Source organism: Merops nubicus, unplaced genomic scaffold (genome assembly GCF_000691845.1).
Source record: "Merops nubicus isolate BGI_N331 unplaced genomic scaffold, ASM69184v1 scaffold27156, whole genome shotgun sequence".
Taxonomy (NCBI): domain Eukaryota; kingdom Metazoa; phylum Chordata; class Aves; order Coraciiformes; family Meropidae; genus Merops; species Merops nubicus.
In genome coordinates, this window is record NW_008614785.1 from 1 (window position 1) to 12,565 (window position 12,565).

General features: G+C 44.8%; 2 protein-coding genes across 3 annotated transcripts; one reads left to right on the forward strand and one right to left on the reverse strand.

Annotated features, from left to right (window-relative positions):
• The first annotated feature begins 608 nt into the window (after positions 1-608).
• Positions 609-4,934, forward strand: CIB3 (calcium and integrin binding family member 3). Of its 2 annotated transcripts, XM_008942349.1 has the most exons (6): positions 609-659; positions 971-1,005; positions 2,686-2,797; positions 3,151-3,298; positions 4,173-4,368; positions 4,875-4,934. In XM_008942349.1, the coding sequence occupies exons 1-6, from the start codon at positions 609-611 to the stop codon at positions 4,894-4,896; spliced, it is 564 nt and encodes a 187-aa protein (XP_008940597.1). In that variant the 3' UTR covers positions 4,897-4,934. The 2 variants fall into 2 exon arrangements, with proteins under 2 accessions (XP_008940597.1, XP_008940598.1); XM_008942350.1 differs by lacking the exons at positions 971-1,005; positions 2,686-2,797 and having other exon boundaries at positions 4,875-4,896.
• A 4,084-nt stretch (positions 4,935-9,018) lies between these two features.
• Positions 9,019-12,487, reverse strand: LOC103774915 (ras-related protein Rab-8A). The gene is made up of 5 exons (XM_008942351.1): positions 12,415-12,487; positions 11,896-11,985; positions 11,187-11,252; positions 10,340-10,390; positions 9,019-9,481 (listed from the first exon to the last, which is right to left on the reverse strand). The coding sequence occupies exons 1-5, from the start codon at positions 12,484-12,486 to the stop codon at positions 9,389-9,391; spliced, it is 372 nt and encodes a 123-aa protein (XP_008940599.1). The 5' UTR covers position 12,487; the 3' UTR covers positions 9,019-9,388.
• Positions 12,488-12,565: the final 78 nt, after the last annotated feature.

Genomic DNA, 12,565 nt, shown 5'->3' on the forward strand with positions numbered 1-12,565 from the left:
GCAGAAGTCCCTGCTCAGTGCAGGGGGGATGGATTCTGTGAGCTTTAAGGTCCCTTCCAACTCAAACCATTCTATGAAAATGCAGAATAAAGGGAATAAGCAGACTAGATTTATAGATGCTACCTCCAGTACAAACCACCATTAGCATTAGTTAAAAGGAAAGCACAAGGGGTTACTCCCACTGTTACAAATTTCTAGCATTTGGTGCTAATTCTTAAAGAAGAAAGCCCCTATTAACACTTTTCAGTCCACTTACCATATCTGTAGGAGTGAAAAAATACGATCCATGAAGTCCACCTGCTGCTTCAAAGACAGAAGCAAGAAGCTATTAGTCGTTTGGCTAAATACTGTAACATGAGTCTTTGTTGTGCACACAGGAGACAGGTGAGTGATGCTGGAGAAGAGCCTCGAGTAGCCAGACTAAAGATTTGATGAAATGCTCCTATTATGATACTTCGCAGCCTGTGTGATGGGGAAGCTGGTTACTTGATCCTCTGCTATACCTGAACCTCATTGTTGCTGCTTTTAATAACTGAATATCCAGACCTCCTCTAAAGGTGCCTTTGAGGAAAGAATGATGGGACAAGAGGCAGCGTTCGGAGCCAGAAATGGGCAACAAGCAAACTGTTTTCACTCCAGAGCAACTGGATGCCTACCAGGTATAAAACAAACTAAGTGGTTGTTTGGACAGATCATTGAATAACAGAGAGGACTTTTTTTAAAACAATCTCTTTTAAAATTAGTAAGTAGCAGTACTAAATTACAGCAAAGGCTTTAGTAACGTAACGTGGTTCTTACATCAAGAAGAAGGGTTATAAAGTACTCCTAATTACATGCCAGAATGATAGAGCTTTAATGCTTGGCCACATATATTACAATAAAACTCCATTTAAGTCACTGTACTGGAAAAGTTTGGGCCAGTGCAGGCTAGAAATTGTCATTAAATGTTGTATCTTTTCTTATTTCATAGGACTGCACATTCTTTACAAGGAAGGAAATTCTCAGGTGAGTCTCCTGTGTGTATTTTGTGAGGAAAGGACAGAGATTGCTAGAAAGACAGGTTACATAGAGGATATCTTAAAAGATAGTTTTAAATGGATTGACACAAATTTAAAGCAATACCTTTGGACAATCTGATTATTTATGTTGCTTTTTTATATACAAACCTTATGTTACCTAGCCTAAACTGAGCCAGAATTCTGAAATTTGCATTAAGGGACCAGTCTCACTATCAGAAATAAGTGTAATGGGTTATATTTTACTGCCATGTTCCACTCACCTTGTTTTATGACAAATGCTTCAACATCCACTATTATTCTTTGGGATGCTTTGCCTTGTTTGTTAAAACCTTGATGATTGTGTCAAAACTTATTTACTTTTTTTTCATGCTTTCCTGTAAATAATTTTCCTGATACTCTAAGGTACGTTTTCCCCAAACCCTTAATTGAACACTCCATTTAATCTGTGGCCAAAAGTATCTGCTAAAGCCAGATTCAGGATGCTGTCATGGAGAGGGGCTGAGAGCCTTCATTGAAAACCTCAACTTGTTCTCCTCTTGTAAAAAATCCTCACCCAGGCAGCAACGTACCTAATATTGAAGTTGTATTTGCCTTTCCTAACCAGCAGGCACACAAACAGAAAGGGTTCAGTTTCTGCATCTCTTGAGATGTCATCACACATTTTTTTTTTGCTAATTTAGCTGAAGGGCAGAACTAAAAGGTGACAATTTTGTACAGAGCACGTCCCTTTCTCTGTACATGTCCCCAGCATGGATTCTGCACAGGATAAAATAGGAATGGTCCTGTAAAAACTGAAATCTAAATCTGTCTCCTTTCCACGGACTGGAGACCAGAACCATAACTGTGTCATGAATAAGACATTTATTATTGATAAGGATCCCTTTTAATATTCTATCCCATTGTTTTGTTGATAGCAGCTGGGAATGGGATCCTTGCTCCAGCACAAGGACTGAAGCCAATAACAGCATGCAGGAAAAATAGTGAATACACTCACATTAATATGCACATTTTCTGTCTCCTCAACCTGAGTTCTACAGAAAAACAGGGAGATACTTGTGGTGGATAAAAAACTTGCTGGGTCCCTGATCTCTCTTCTTGCCCATGGCTTTAGGCATGCAGGGTTTTATTCTGACATTGAAACTGAATCTTTCATGCTCCAGTTGAAGCCCATTATTTTTGGTCACATTCATCACGGACTTGGAAAAGGGATCCCTTTGGCCTTGCCACAAGTTGTTGTGGGTTTGGAAACTGATTAAGCAGAGGTTCAGGTTGAAGGTCTTGTGCCTTGTTATCATAAACACATCCACCAGAATGACACTCTGTGCCTGAATACAGTCGCTGGCAATGCAGAATTCAATCTGAAGCCTTGCAAAATTCAGTTTTCAGATAGCATCTAATGGTTTGGCTGCTGACCTGTGTAAACATTTTCACCAAACTGCTTAGAAGCAGGAGGGGTTTGTGTTTTCCACCAGTTACATCGGGGGGGTTCCTTTTACAGCTGCCTTTCCCACCAGCCCCTACAGACAACACCAAACATTATTGAGTGACTTGGATCCCTCGATAAAAGGCTGAAAAACGTGAAGGATGATGTGGAAAAAGACAAATCCTTTGTTCTCTGCAGTTTGATGGGGCAGCTCCCTAAACCCAGCACCTCTTTCTGTTTCAGGCTGTTCTACAGGTACCGGGATCTCGCCCCCCAGCTCGTCCCCCTGGACTACACAGCTAAACCAGAGGTGACACTTCCCTACCAGCTCATTGGCAGCATGCCCGAGCTGAAGGTACACAGCAAGGACCACGGCTAGAATCGAGTGACACGTGGCAGTTTCACCTCCCCTTCTTGAATAATTCATCCAGTACTAATTGCTGGGAGGCTGACGTACCAATAAATTTTGGCCGTTGAAATTCTAAAGTCTTTCTGGAAGCTTCTAGTGAGTTCCTGAAAACACCCTGTGGTTGCACCAGGGTTTGAAAGGGCTGCAGCTGTGTCTAGCCCTGCTGCAACGCTAGAGCAGAACGCAGCAGCAAGGGGAGTGTTTGCCAAAAAGGGGTTACAGCAGAAATAGTCTCTTTCCAATTGTGTTTTAGCTGCTCTGAGGGTGACCTTCCCTTGCTCCCCTCTTCTGTTCCCCAGGACAACCCCTTCCGCCAGCGCATAGCAGAGGTTTTCTCAGAGGATGGAGATGGCAATATGACTTTAGATGATTTTTTGGATATGTTTTCAGTGCTGAGTGAAATGGCTCCCAGAGACTTGAAAGCTTATTATGCTTTTAAAATTTATGGTGAGTGAGACCCGCATAAAAAGTAAACTTTGGGGAAAAGCTGCAGCTTCATGTAGGGATGCAAAATACCCATTTTGTCACCATAATGACTTTTAGTTTGGTCTGTTTTCAATACAGCCTTTCTTTTCATTGCACTTCAATGTCTGTTCTTTTCCCTAGAAACTTCTGCTCTCTGTTATCATTTTGTCTCTTATTTATTTGGGGTTAGGATTTACTACAAAATTTACAACCTGAAATTCTCTGCAGTTTCCAAGAGCTGATAAACATTCAGAAATCCTTCTGGGCTTGGAAAAGTGCAGCCCAAGGGATTTGGCTGCCCGTAAATCTGGGGGGTGGTTTGGGGAGGGGGTGGGGAAGGGAGGGAAGCACACTTCCAGCTTTTTTTCTCCAAGGACAAAATGTAAAGATTTTTTTTGTTCCAGTATCATTTTCAGTTACTTTATGCTCAGCTAAAGCCAAACAATATATAAACCAAAATCTTTTTTTACGATTTAAACTATACATGAGTCAGCAAAATGTTAAAAAAAAGTGAACCCCCACCAAAACCAAACAGCCCCTTCTCTTGAACTTCATATGATTTCTTGCTTTCAGTTCAGCAGCACTGACTTGCTAGAATGATTCCATTACGGCCAGGCTACATTTAGCCCTTAAACTACTTACAAATGTTACCTTTATGTATGATAAGGAGAAATTATTCCAGGATTTTTGTTATTTAAGACAAGTAACCACAGGTCACTTCGTTTCTGATTTGAAAGCCCTACTTACACGAACACATCCCAGCCTGGGAACCAAACCCTTCCTATTAGGTCTTGGCAGTCACCCACGTGCAAGGCTGACTTTTGTCATCTTTAATTCCCTGTGTTTCCTTGGGCAGACTTTAACAATGACGATTACATATGCAAATCAGATCTAGAGAAAACTGTGAACAAATTAACCCGGCATGAACTCACCCCAGAGGAGGTGAGCCTGGTGTGTGAGAAGGTGCTTTACGAGGCCGATGCGGACAACGACGGCAAGCTGTCCCTGGAAGACTTTCAGCACATGATCCTACGAGCTCCAGATTTCCTCAGGTAATATTTGCTTTGCATTTCTAACACAAAATCGCTCTTCGTTTTTTCTGTCAGCTGTCTCTGAAGTGTGTGGTTGACATCTCTCCAGCTGCTACAGGTCACCCCTCTTCCCTGACAGCTTCTAGGAGAGCTGCCCGCTGCAAAGACTAGGAAAACAGATGCTTGAGAGAGTGTGGAGGGTTCTTGACTTGCTCTTGGAACCTCCAATGTACTTTTTACATGACAAAAAGTCCTTGTCACTTAGAAAGTTACTACTGGCACCTTGGTTCCACTGATAAGTGTATGAGATTAGCTCACTCCATGTGTAACAGTCTTAATTGTAGCTTCTGAATCCCCTTACACAAAACAGCACACAAATCTTGCAGTTATTTCATGTACCTATTCTTTGCAAGTGCTTTGCAAAATAGTTTCCAATTTACTGCACAGTCCTGGGATCGTTTGTAGTGAATCCCTTTGAACAGAGAAGTGAAAGACAAGTGATTATGACTTCCTTTTTTTTTTCATAGCACGTTTCACATTCGCATCTGAGTCTAGTGAAACATGTAGATGGAAAGTGCTTCTGGAACCTCCAACCCCTTCACCTGAGAGTGCCGCAGGATGAGAGGAGTGCTGGGGAAGACTTCTGGTAACTGAACCAGCCAGAGAACTCTGTCTCGTTTACCTCGTTAAAAGGAACAATTCATTATGATTTCCCTGTAATTTAACCACGTGTCTATCTCCACCCCAGCCAGAGCAAATCAGACCTAGACAGATTGGAAATGTTTCCTGAAAGTTGACAAACCACCAGGTAGTAAAGGAACTTGTATTAAATTACAGCATTCAAAAACATCCCCAAGAAAATGCCTTAACCAGTAAATAAAACCTTGAAAAGTTTCAAAAACATTGTGGTTCATCCCAGTTGTGATCAGCTTGAACAGTCTTAGCAAGCAGTCCAGTGAATCAGTCTGCTGTCCTCCCAGCATGTCACAGAACCCATTACAGGTTCTGAGCAGAATATAGGGAAGAGTTCTTGGTTTCAGAATTTCCTGCAAAGTCACCACACTTTGAAGGGCAAAGGAGCCCACCCCAGGTTCCTGTCCCCCTTTTCCAGTTTTAGAAATACCCTATTTTCCACATGAGAAATGCATGGATCATCAACAGGACTGACAGACTAAGTCTGGAAAATTCTCTTTTCATAAGAAGTTTATTTATGCAGTGCTCAGGGTCCTGTACAAGAGTAAAAACATATATCCTGTAATAAACACCAGTTTTGTTTGGAATACAAACATGAAAATCAACGAGAAGTGTTTAAGAAAGCAGTTGTAACGTGGGAAGGGTGGCAGCCAAAAGTGGTCATTCTAAAAACACAATTTACAGTTATTTTAAAAAATATTGGGATGCATTAAGTTCCCTTCAAAGCAAAGCCCTAAGTCCCAACTCGTGCTGAACGTCCAGCAGGTGGTTCCTGCAGAAAGGCAAGAGCCCAGCCTGCTGAGCTCCCCTCCCCTGCAGACACAGCTCCCATGGAACAGGGCAGCCTGGGACACCCAGACTGCTCCTCACCACTGGCCCATCAAGCAGATCTCCAGCCCAGCAGTGAGGACAGAGGTCAGTTGTCATTCTCTCCCAGCCCCTGGGGACCTCTGGTACACCTGGAGACCAGCCTCTGGGCAGCTCTTTGTCCCTCTCCTCTCCGTGAGCTCCGTGCAGTTGGAGCCCCAGAGAACAGGGAATCAGGGTGGATTTTGAGCACAACCATGGGCCAAAGTCACCACCACCCCCTTAGCAAGTGTCAGTGAGATGATCAGCAGCTCACGTGAGAGGAGACCGAATAATTCTCAGCAGCAGTAAAGAGATTTGCAATAATCCATAGGATTTATAAACCTGAGGCTGAAAGTCTGATGCTGGCATAAGGCTCTGATGTCAAGAACATTCGACGTGCCCGTCAGCACAGGACAGAGACAAGGCCAGGGTGAGGATGGCAAAACATCAGTTCCACCCTCTGCTGGCAGCTCTGCACCCAAAAGGGTGAGGACTATCCAAAATATTCCAACCAGCCTCGAAAACAAGGTCAACCACAGAATTCTATGATCCTCATTAAAGTAAGGGAATTTGAGAACGTGCTCAAAAATGGGTTTGTTCTTCTACAAACCAAGTGTTGATCAATTACCTGACATTTTAGTGGCATTTAGACACAGAGAACGTGTAGTGAGCACACAGTTAGTTTGTCAATCTACTGACAGTTCCTCAGCTTTACAAATTTTGTATCTGATTCCAGCTTTCTTCCTCCTTAAAGAAATCTTAGCTATAAATACAGGGCTGTATGTATTTACACAGTACCTCTTCTAATCACTGTGTTGTCCATAACACACTCCAAGAAACAATAATTTCATGATGTGATGGAAATATCAACCACATCTTGTACTTCTCCAAGAGCTGATGTCTGTGTTTAGTGACATGTAGCCAAGCCACTGCAGTGTCTTGAACCTTGTCCTGTCTTACAGTTGCATTTTAGGTTTCACATTGCTTACACTGATTTAATTTCCATCTAGAAAACACCCTAGAAGTACAGTGCTGACTGTAGTCACAGTAACTGCATGAAACTTCCTGAGATTGGGCAATAATGTCGTTGTTCATTGAGTAAAACCAATCGTTTCATAAAAGGAAATCAGGCTATAAATTAGACACATGAACCTGTGCAACAACCAGCCAAAGGTTAAACAAAGGGTATTAAAGGTACAAAGAATCAGCTTTGAATGCAAAAGAGAAGCTTAAGACTTAGAAAATGGGGAGGGAAAGCCACAACTCCATCCTTTTTTATCCACTTGTAAATTAATAGTTTTAGTCTCATCTGGAGATGAGTTCTTGATTTAGACACTGCCACCAGGCAGCAGCCAGTGTCCCAGGGCACAGCCCAGGCTGGCAGCTGAGACCAACCACTTCTTTTCCCAGTCACTCTGAAGAACAAGCCTGGCTGCAACATCTGGCCATGTTCCCTTAGAAGGATGGATGTGAGACAATCCACACTGACTATCAAGCCAGAAACAAATCCTTAAGCAGATCAGTCTTCTGTAGGAAAACAACATTCAGACTGTGCCTTCACCACCTCCCCAATTCTGCCTCTAACTTCTTGAAGCAGACACAAAGTCTTTCTTCAAAAGCTCCTTCTCTCCCGACAGCAGCTTTGCTTGCCCCATCTATAGCTCTGTTACTACATTTTGAAGCACATTCTGACTAGCTGGTTCTTCAGCAGCTTAACATGGTTTTATCCTACAAATACACCTGTGAGGGATCCACTATGGTGCACGTTCACCAACTCCTCGTGCTAAAAAGCCACAAGAAAAAGAAACAAAGCGAAAAAACCATCGGGTTCTGGTTAGAGGAAAGGTTTAGGTATGATTTTAATCATGAACAGAGCTCACTGTCATCTAGCTATTACAAAAAATCAAAAAAAAAGGTGGGTAGCATCTGAAATGCATTTTTATGAAGCAGAAAAAAACCTTCCTTTTTCCATTTTAGAAACACAGGCAATACTCCTGTTCAGCCCAATGGCACACTCCAGATTTATAAAGCTTACCTAGGAACCTGACAGAGCTTTAGCTAGCATAACACTCAGGGGTGCTGCTCTGAGGGCAGAACACAACACCACAACCTTGAAGAAAACCAAAGCGGTGAGTAAATGCATTCACTTTAAAATCAGCTTTAATTTTAGCCTTAAGTGCAGTTGTCAATGTAAACAAAGCAGGGTGACAATTCCAGTGAGTCACAGGACACAGCCACAAGACACCCTCAGGCCCATCGCCCAGCAGCAGGCTGGGAGCTGCTGGCTCTGACTGGCTCCTCCTGTCAGGCTCACAGCCCTGGCAGGAGAGGAGCTCCCAGGAGCCGAGCTCAGCCCTGAGGCTTTACACATGGGAATGTAAGAGACTGGGTTTCTAGGAATAAATACAGAGTATTTCACTGAGGGCTGCACACCCTTGGCAGAGGTGCAGGCTCTGAGCAGGTCTGTTGCTGCCTGGAACCTGAAATGATGGACAGCCAGCAGCAAGGCAAACCTCACTTTCAAAAAGGTTTGTTTGCAAGAAAGTGTTTGTATGTGCAACATTTATTTGCATATGTGAGCAAGTGTGCATGAGAACACACCACTGGAAGCAGTGCAATGCATTTTCTTGTCACAATTGAAAACTAGCTACTACCCAGTGACAGAGCTGGAGTCCTTCTCAGCTGCAGAAGCTGCTCCTTGTAAGGGGACAGGTTTTGGTGTCCTGACTGAGCCAGGGCCTGTTCCCCCAGGCCAGACACAGATCATCACCCTGGGACTCCCCAGCTCCTGCCCAATGCACTGAGCCCAGCAGGGCCAAGCCTGGCGTGGGTAAAGGAACTCCTGCTGGAAAGGATCCATTGTACTCACAGCACACTTTGGTTTTTTAAAAATATATTCCTTTGAGGAGGATTTTTAACTTCAGTTGTACGTGTAGATTGTCTGGAATAACACAACTGAACAAATAACAGGCAGATAAAGGATTTTCTCTGTAGTAGAAAGAGGTGGAGATGCAGAAGCTTCCTCCTACCTTCTGAAAGGCTCCAAGCCTGTGCTGCTCACCTAAGTGCATTGTTCTGATGTTCCATACTCCCCTGCAGATGTGGATGTGCACGTTCCATGCACACACCCCTGGACTTTATTGTTGGCATCTCAGTTCCTTATTTTGATCATAACTCAATCTTTCTGATTTGGATCCGTTACAGAAATGAACAAAAAAGATTGAAGCCTGTCAGCAAAGATGCTTTCTCACAGGTCACACCTGCTCTGCACTCCCTCTGCCAGACCACACGCACGTCCAGTGGCAACCTGACAAAAATAAACGTGTTTCTTCTCCAAAATTGAAGAGTCAGACAATTACTAAAATAAAGAGTCTCTTTTCCAGCTGGTCACAAAGTGACAAGGTACGTTGGAAACGCCAAGTCCGCAGAGAGGGAAGCTCAGCCAGCACAGGCACAGTCCAGCTGGGCTGAGCACACACTCAGATTAAGGCCGTGTCCCTCACAGAAGAACACATCGGAAAAAGCTGCTTTTCTTTTGCTGGTCTGGTGTGATTTTGACTCCCTGGTTGCTGCCTTGTGGGCTATTGCCTTCCTGAAGAGGCAAAGAATATGAAGTTATTTATTTGTGCTTCACAGCTTCTCGCATCCACACTTCACCTGGGTGTGCTGTGGACTGGAGCCTGCTGTACCCAGAGACAACAGGAGTCGCTGCTCTCTGCTCTGGGACTTAATTCAGCCACTAAAAGAAGTCAGAGAACTGCTTCTGTGACTAACACACACTGTGCCTCTGCTACTTCTAGAAACTCAAAGACAGCTGAGGTTTCAAAAAAAGTCTGAGACTACAGGACATGTCTGGCTCTTGCTGGAACAGGAATTGTTGGCAAGACCCAAACCTGGCAGCTCGGCACACGTCTGGTGGCAGGGAGGTGGGAGGCTTGGTAGAAGTGGAAGGAATCTTCATTAGCTTCATTTTCAAAGGGACAAAGTGACCTCAACAGATGCCTGTTGGCTGTACAGCAGCTCACCCAAGCACTTCTCAGAAGTTACAAAAAAACCATTCATTCTTTACCCATTTTAAACTAGCTGGAAGATGACTTTCCAGGATGAAGCAGGCCTCTGACGTGCCTGATTTATGTGATCCTGGTTTTCAGACTGGAAAAGCAAGAACTACCATGAAACTGCTCTACGTGCAGTAAAACTAAAAGATCATTTTGTTTAGAAAGCCTCAACCATGGCAGCTTGTTCCTGAAATGCAGAGACAACTGTTTATAGGCCAAGGTCAGAGCACAGCTTGACAAAACTAAAACAAAGTTTCTCTAACCTTAAATGCACCCCCCACAAGAGAGACCACAGAGTATTTTCTGTGCTGTGATACAGGACATGCTGCTTGGCTCTTGGATGGGGTTTTTTTCTGCTATTTAACAGGGTGAACCAAGTAAAGGCAACTCACCAACTTCTTGTCCATTTTTGCTTTGATATCTCTTGCAAGAGTGAAAAATGCCTGCGATGAGTAGAAAATGAAGTGTTACATGGTAAATAAAATAGATTCCATTGTTTTTGTTTAGCAATAAGCCACTTTCCTGAGTTCCTACATATACAGAGCTCCCAAAGAATGTCAAGTTTTCACTTTTTTCCCCCCCTTCAGGTTTTAATGCTCTTTTCTTAACCCCACTACCTCCTGTCTGAGCCCAAAAGCACAGCAGCACAGACCATGGTAGGGCACAGCCAGGGTGCACAGAGGGGGAGAATGTCACCCATCCACAGAATCCCAGGATGGCTGGGGCTGGAAGGGACCTCTGGAAATCATCTCCTCCAACCCCCTGCTCCAGCAGCTCACCCACAGCAGGGTGCCCAGGGTCACAGCCAGGAGGGTTTGGGATCTCTCCAGAGCAGGAGACTCCACAGTCTCTCTGGGCAGCTGCTCCAGGCTCCACCCTCACAGCAGAGGATTTTCTCCTCCTGTTGAGCTGGAACCTCCTGGGTTCCAGTTGGTGCCCGTTGCCCCTTGTCCTGTCCCTGGGCACCACTGGGAAGAGATTTCACCAACCACAGCACAGAGCTCACACACAGGCCACATTTTCCAGCGTGCTGCTCTGGGGCAGTTCACTGCAACACCCGTGAGCCACACTAAGCACAAAGCTCCATTGAAATAAATCAGCAAATAAACAAATCAGATTGAAATAACAGATAAACACCCATCTGCAGCACCCCACAGCCAGTCCTGCAGCCAGCAGGGGTGGGTGAGGCTCTGGCTGCTGTGCCCAGGGCAGAGCCAGCCTGGGGAGGGCAGTACTCACGTTCTCGATGTTGATGTTGGCTTTTGCACTGGTCTCCATAAATTTAATTCCAAAACTGGCGGCGAGCTGAGGAAAAGCAGCTTCATGTCAGTGGCCAATTGCAGGAACAGCCCCAAGGACAATGAGCCACGTGGGACCCACCCTCCTGGGGTCACCCACAGCGACCCGGGGACTCGCCAGCAGCACAGGGGCAGAAATCAGACCCAGACCTCCCCCTGCCAGGACATGCTCTGCCCGGCCTCACTTCTGCTCTGCTTCAACCTTCAACTCTGCTTCTGCACACCCTTCAACCTGCTTCTTTGGCTTTTCCATTGTTTTTCTTGCACAGGCACCCTGCCACTCTTGTAACATTTGCAGCACACAGAAACCTCCTCTGCCTCAAATGAGCAGCATCTGAACAGGACACAGTCCTGCCCACCTTGTCTCCTCCTCTCACTGTTGAGCCCCACAAGCTTTTTCAGCCTTTTTCTAAGAGAAAATCCAGCTCGTTGTTTTGCACTGAACACGCCTTGACCAGATCATCAACAATTCTCAGCATAGACTCCTCTTTTTTTTATGGGAGCAGGGAAATGTCCTGCAGCTGGAGCTGGGGAAATGTCCAACAGCTCTGCTCAGAACCACCCCCCACAGAAGCAGACAGGCAGTGACGAACACAACCTTTAAACTCTGACAAGTCCAAGCTGAAATACACTAAAGCCACGGCACTTACCTTCTGCCCTTGCTCTCTGGAAACTTGTCTTTTGTCATTTGCATCACATTTGTTCCCCAGGATCATTTTTTCAACATCTGGAGAGGCGTGCTGAGACAGAAACAGACCACAGAGTGGATTTTAGTGTGGGGTTTTGTAGATAAATATAGTCCAAATGATGAGGCTGCAAGTGTTGAACGCAGAGATGCTGGTGCTGAGCATCTTCTGCAGATTGACTCCCCCAGCCCCTCAGCCTGGCACATGTCCTGCACAACCACAGCTCTCAGGTCACTTCTTGTGGCAGGAATGTCACCCTCCAGGTCCCCCTGGGAGCAGAGGGGTGCAGCCCCCAGAGCTGGCTCTCAGCCAGCACATTGTGCCCCAGAAAGTATTGAGAGATTTTCATTCAATTTATTTTCCATGCACCCTTCAACCCACGAACTTAGAAGTAATTAAACACTTCTGAAGCAATTAAGTTTCAATAGCTTCCAGAGGAAGAAACTGCAGCTTTAATATCCAGGAAGGAAAGAGAGGAATCACCTCTTCAATGTTCCTGACCCAGTTCCGAATGTTTTCAAACGACTTTTCATTGGTGATATCATAGACTAACATAATGCCCTGGAGAGGAAGAAGGAAACAGATTGTTTCAGTTAGTGTCAGGGTAAGCAGGAGTTAATGAAAGGAGCAGCTC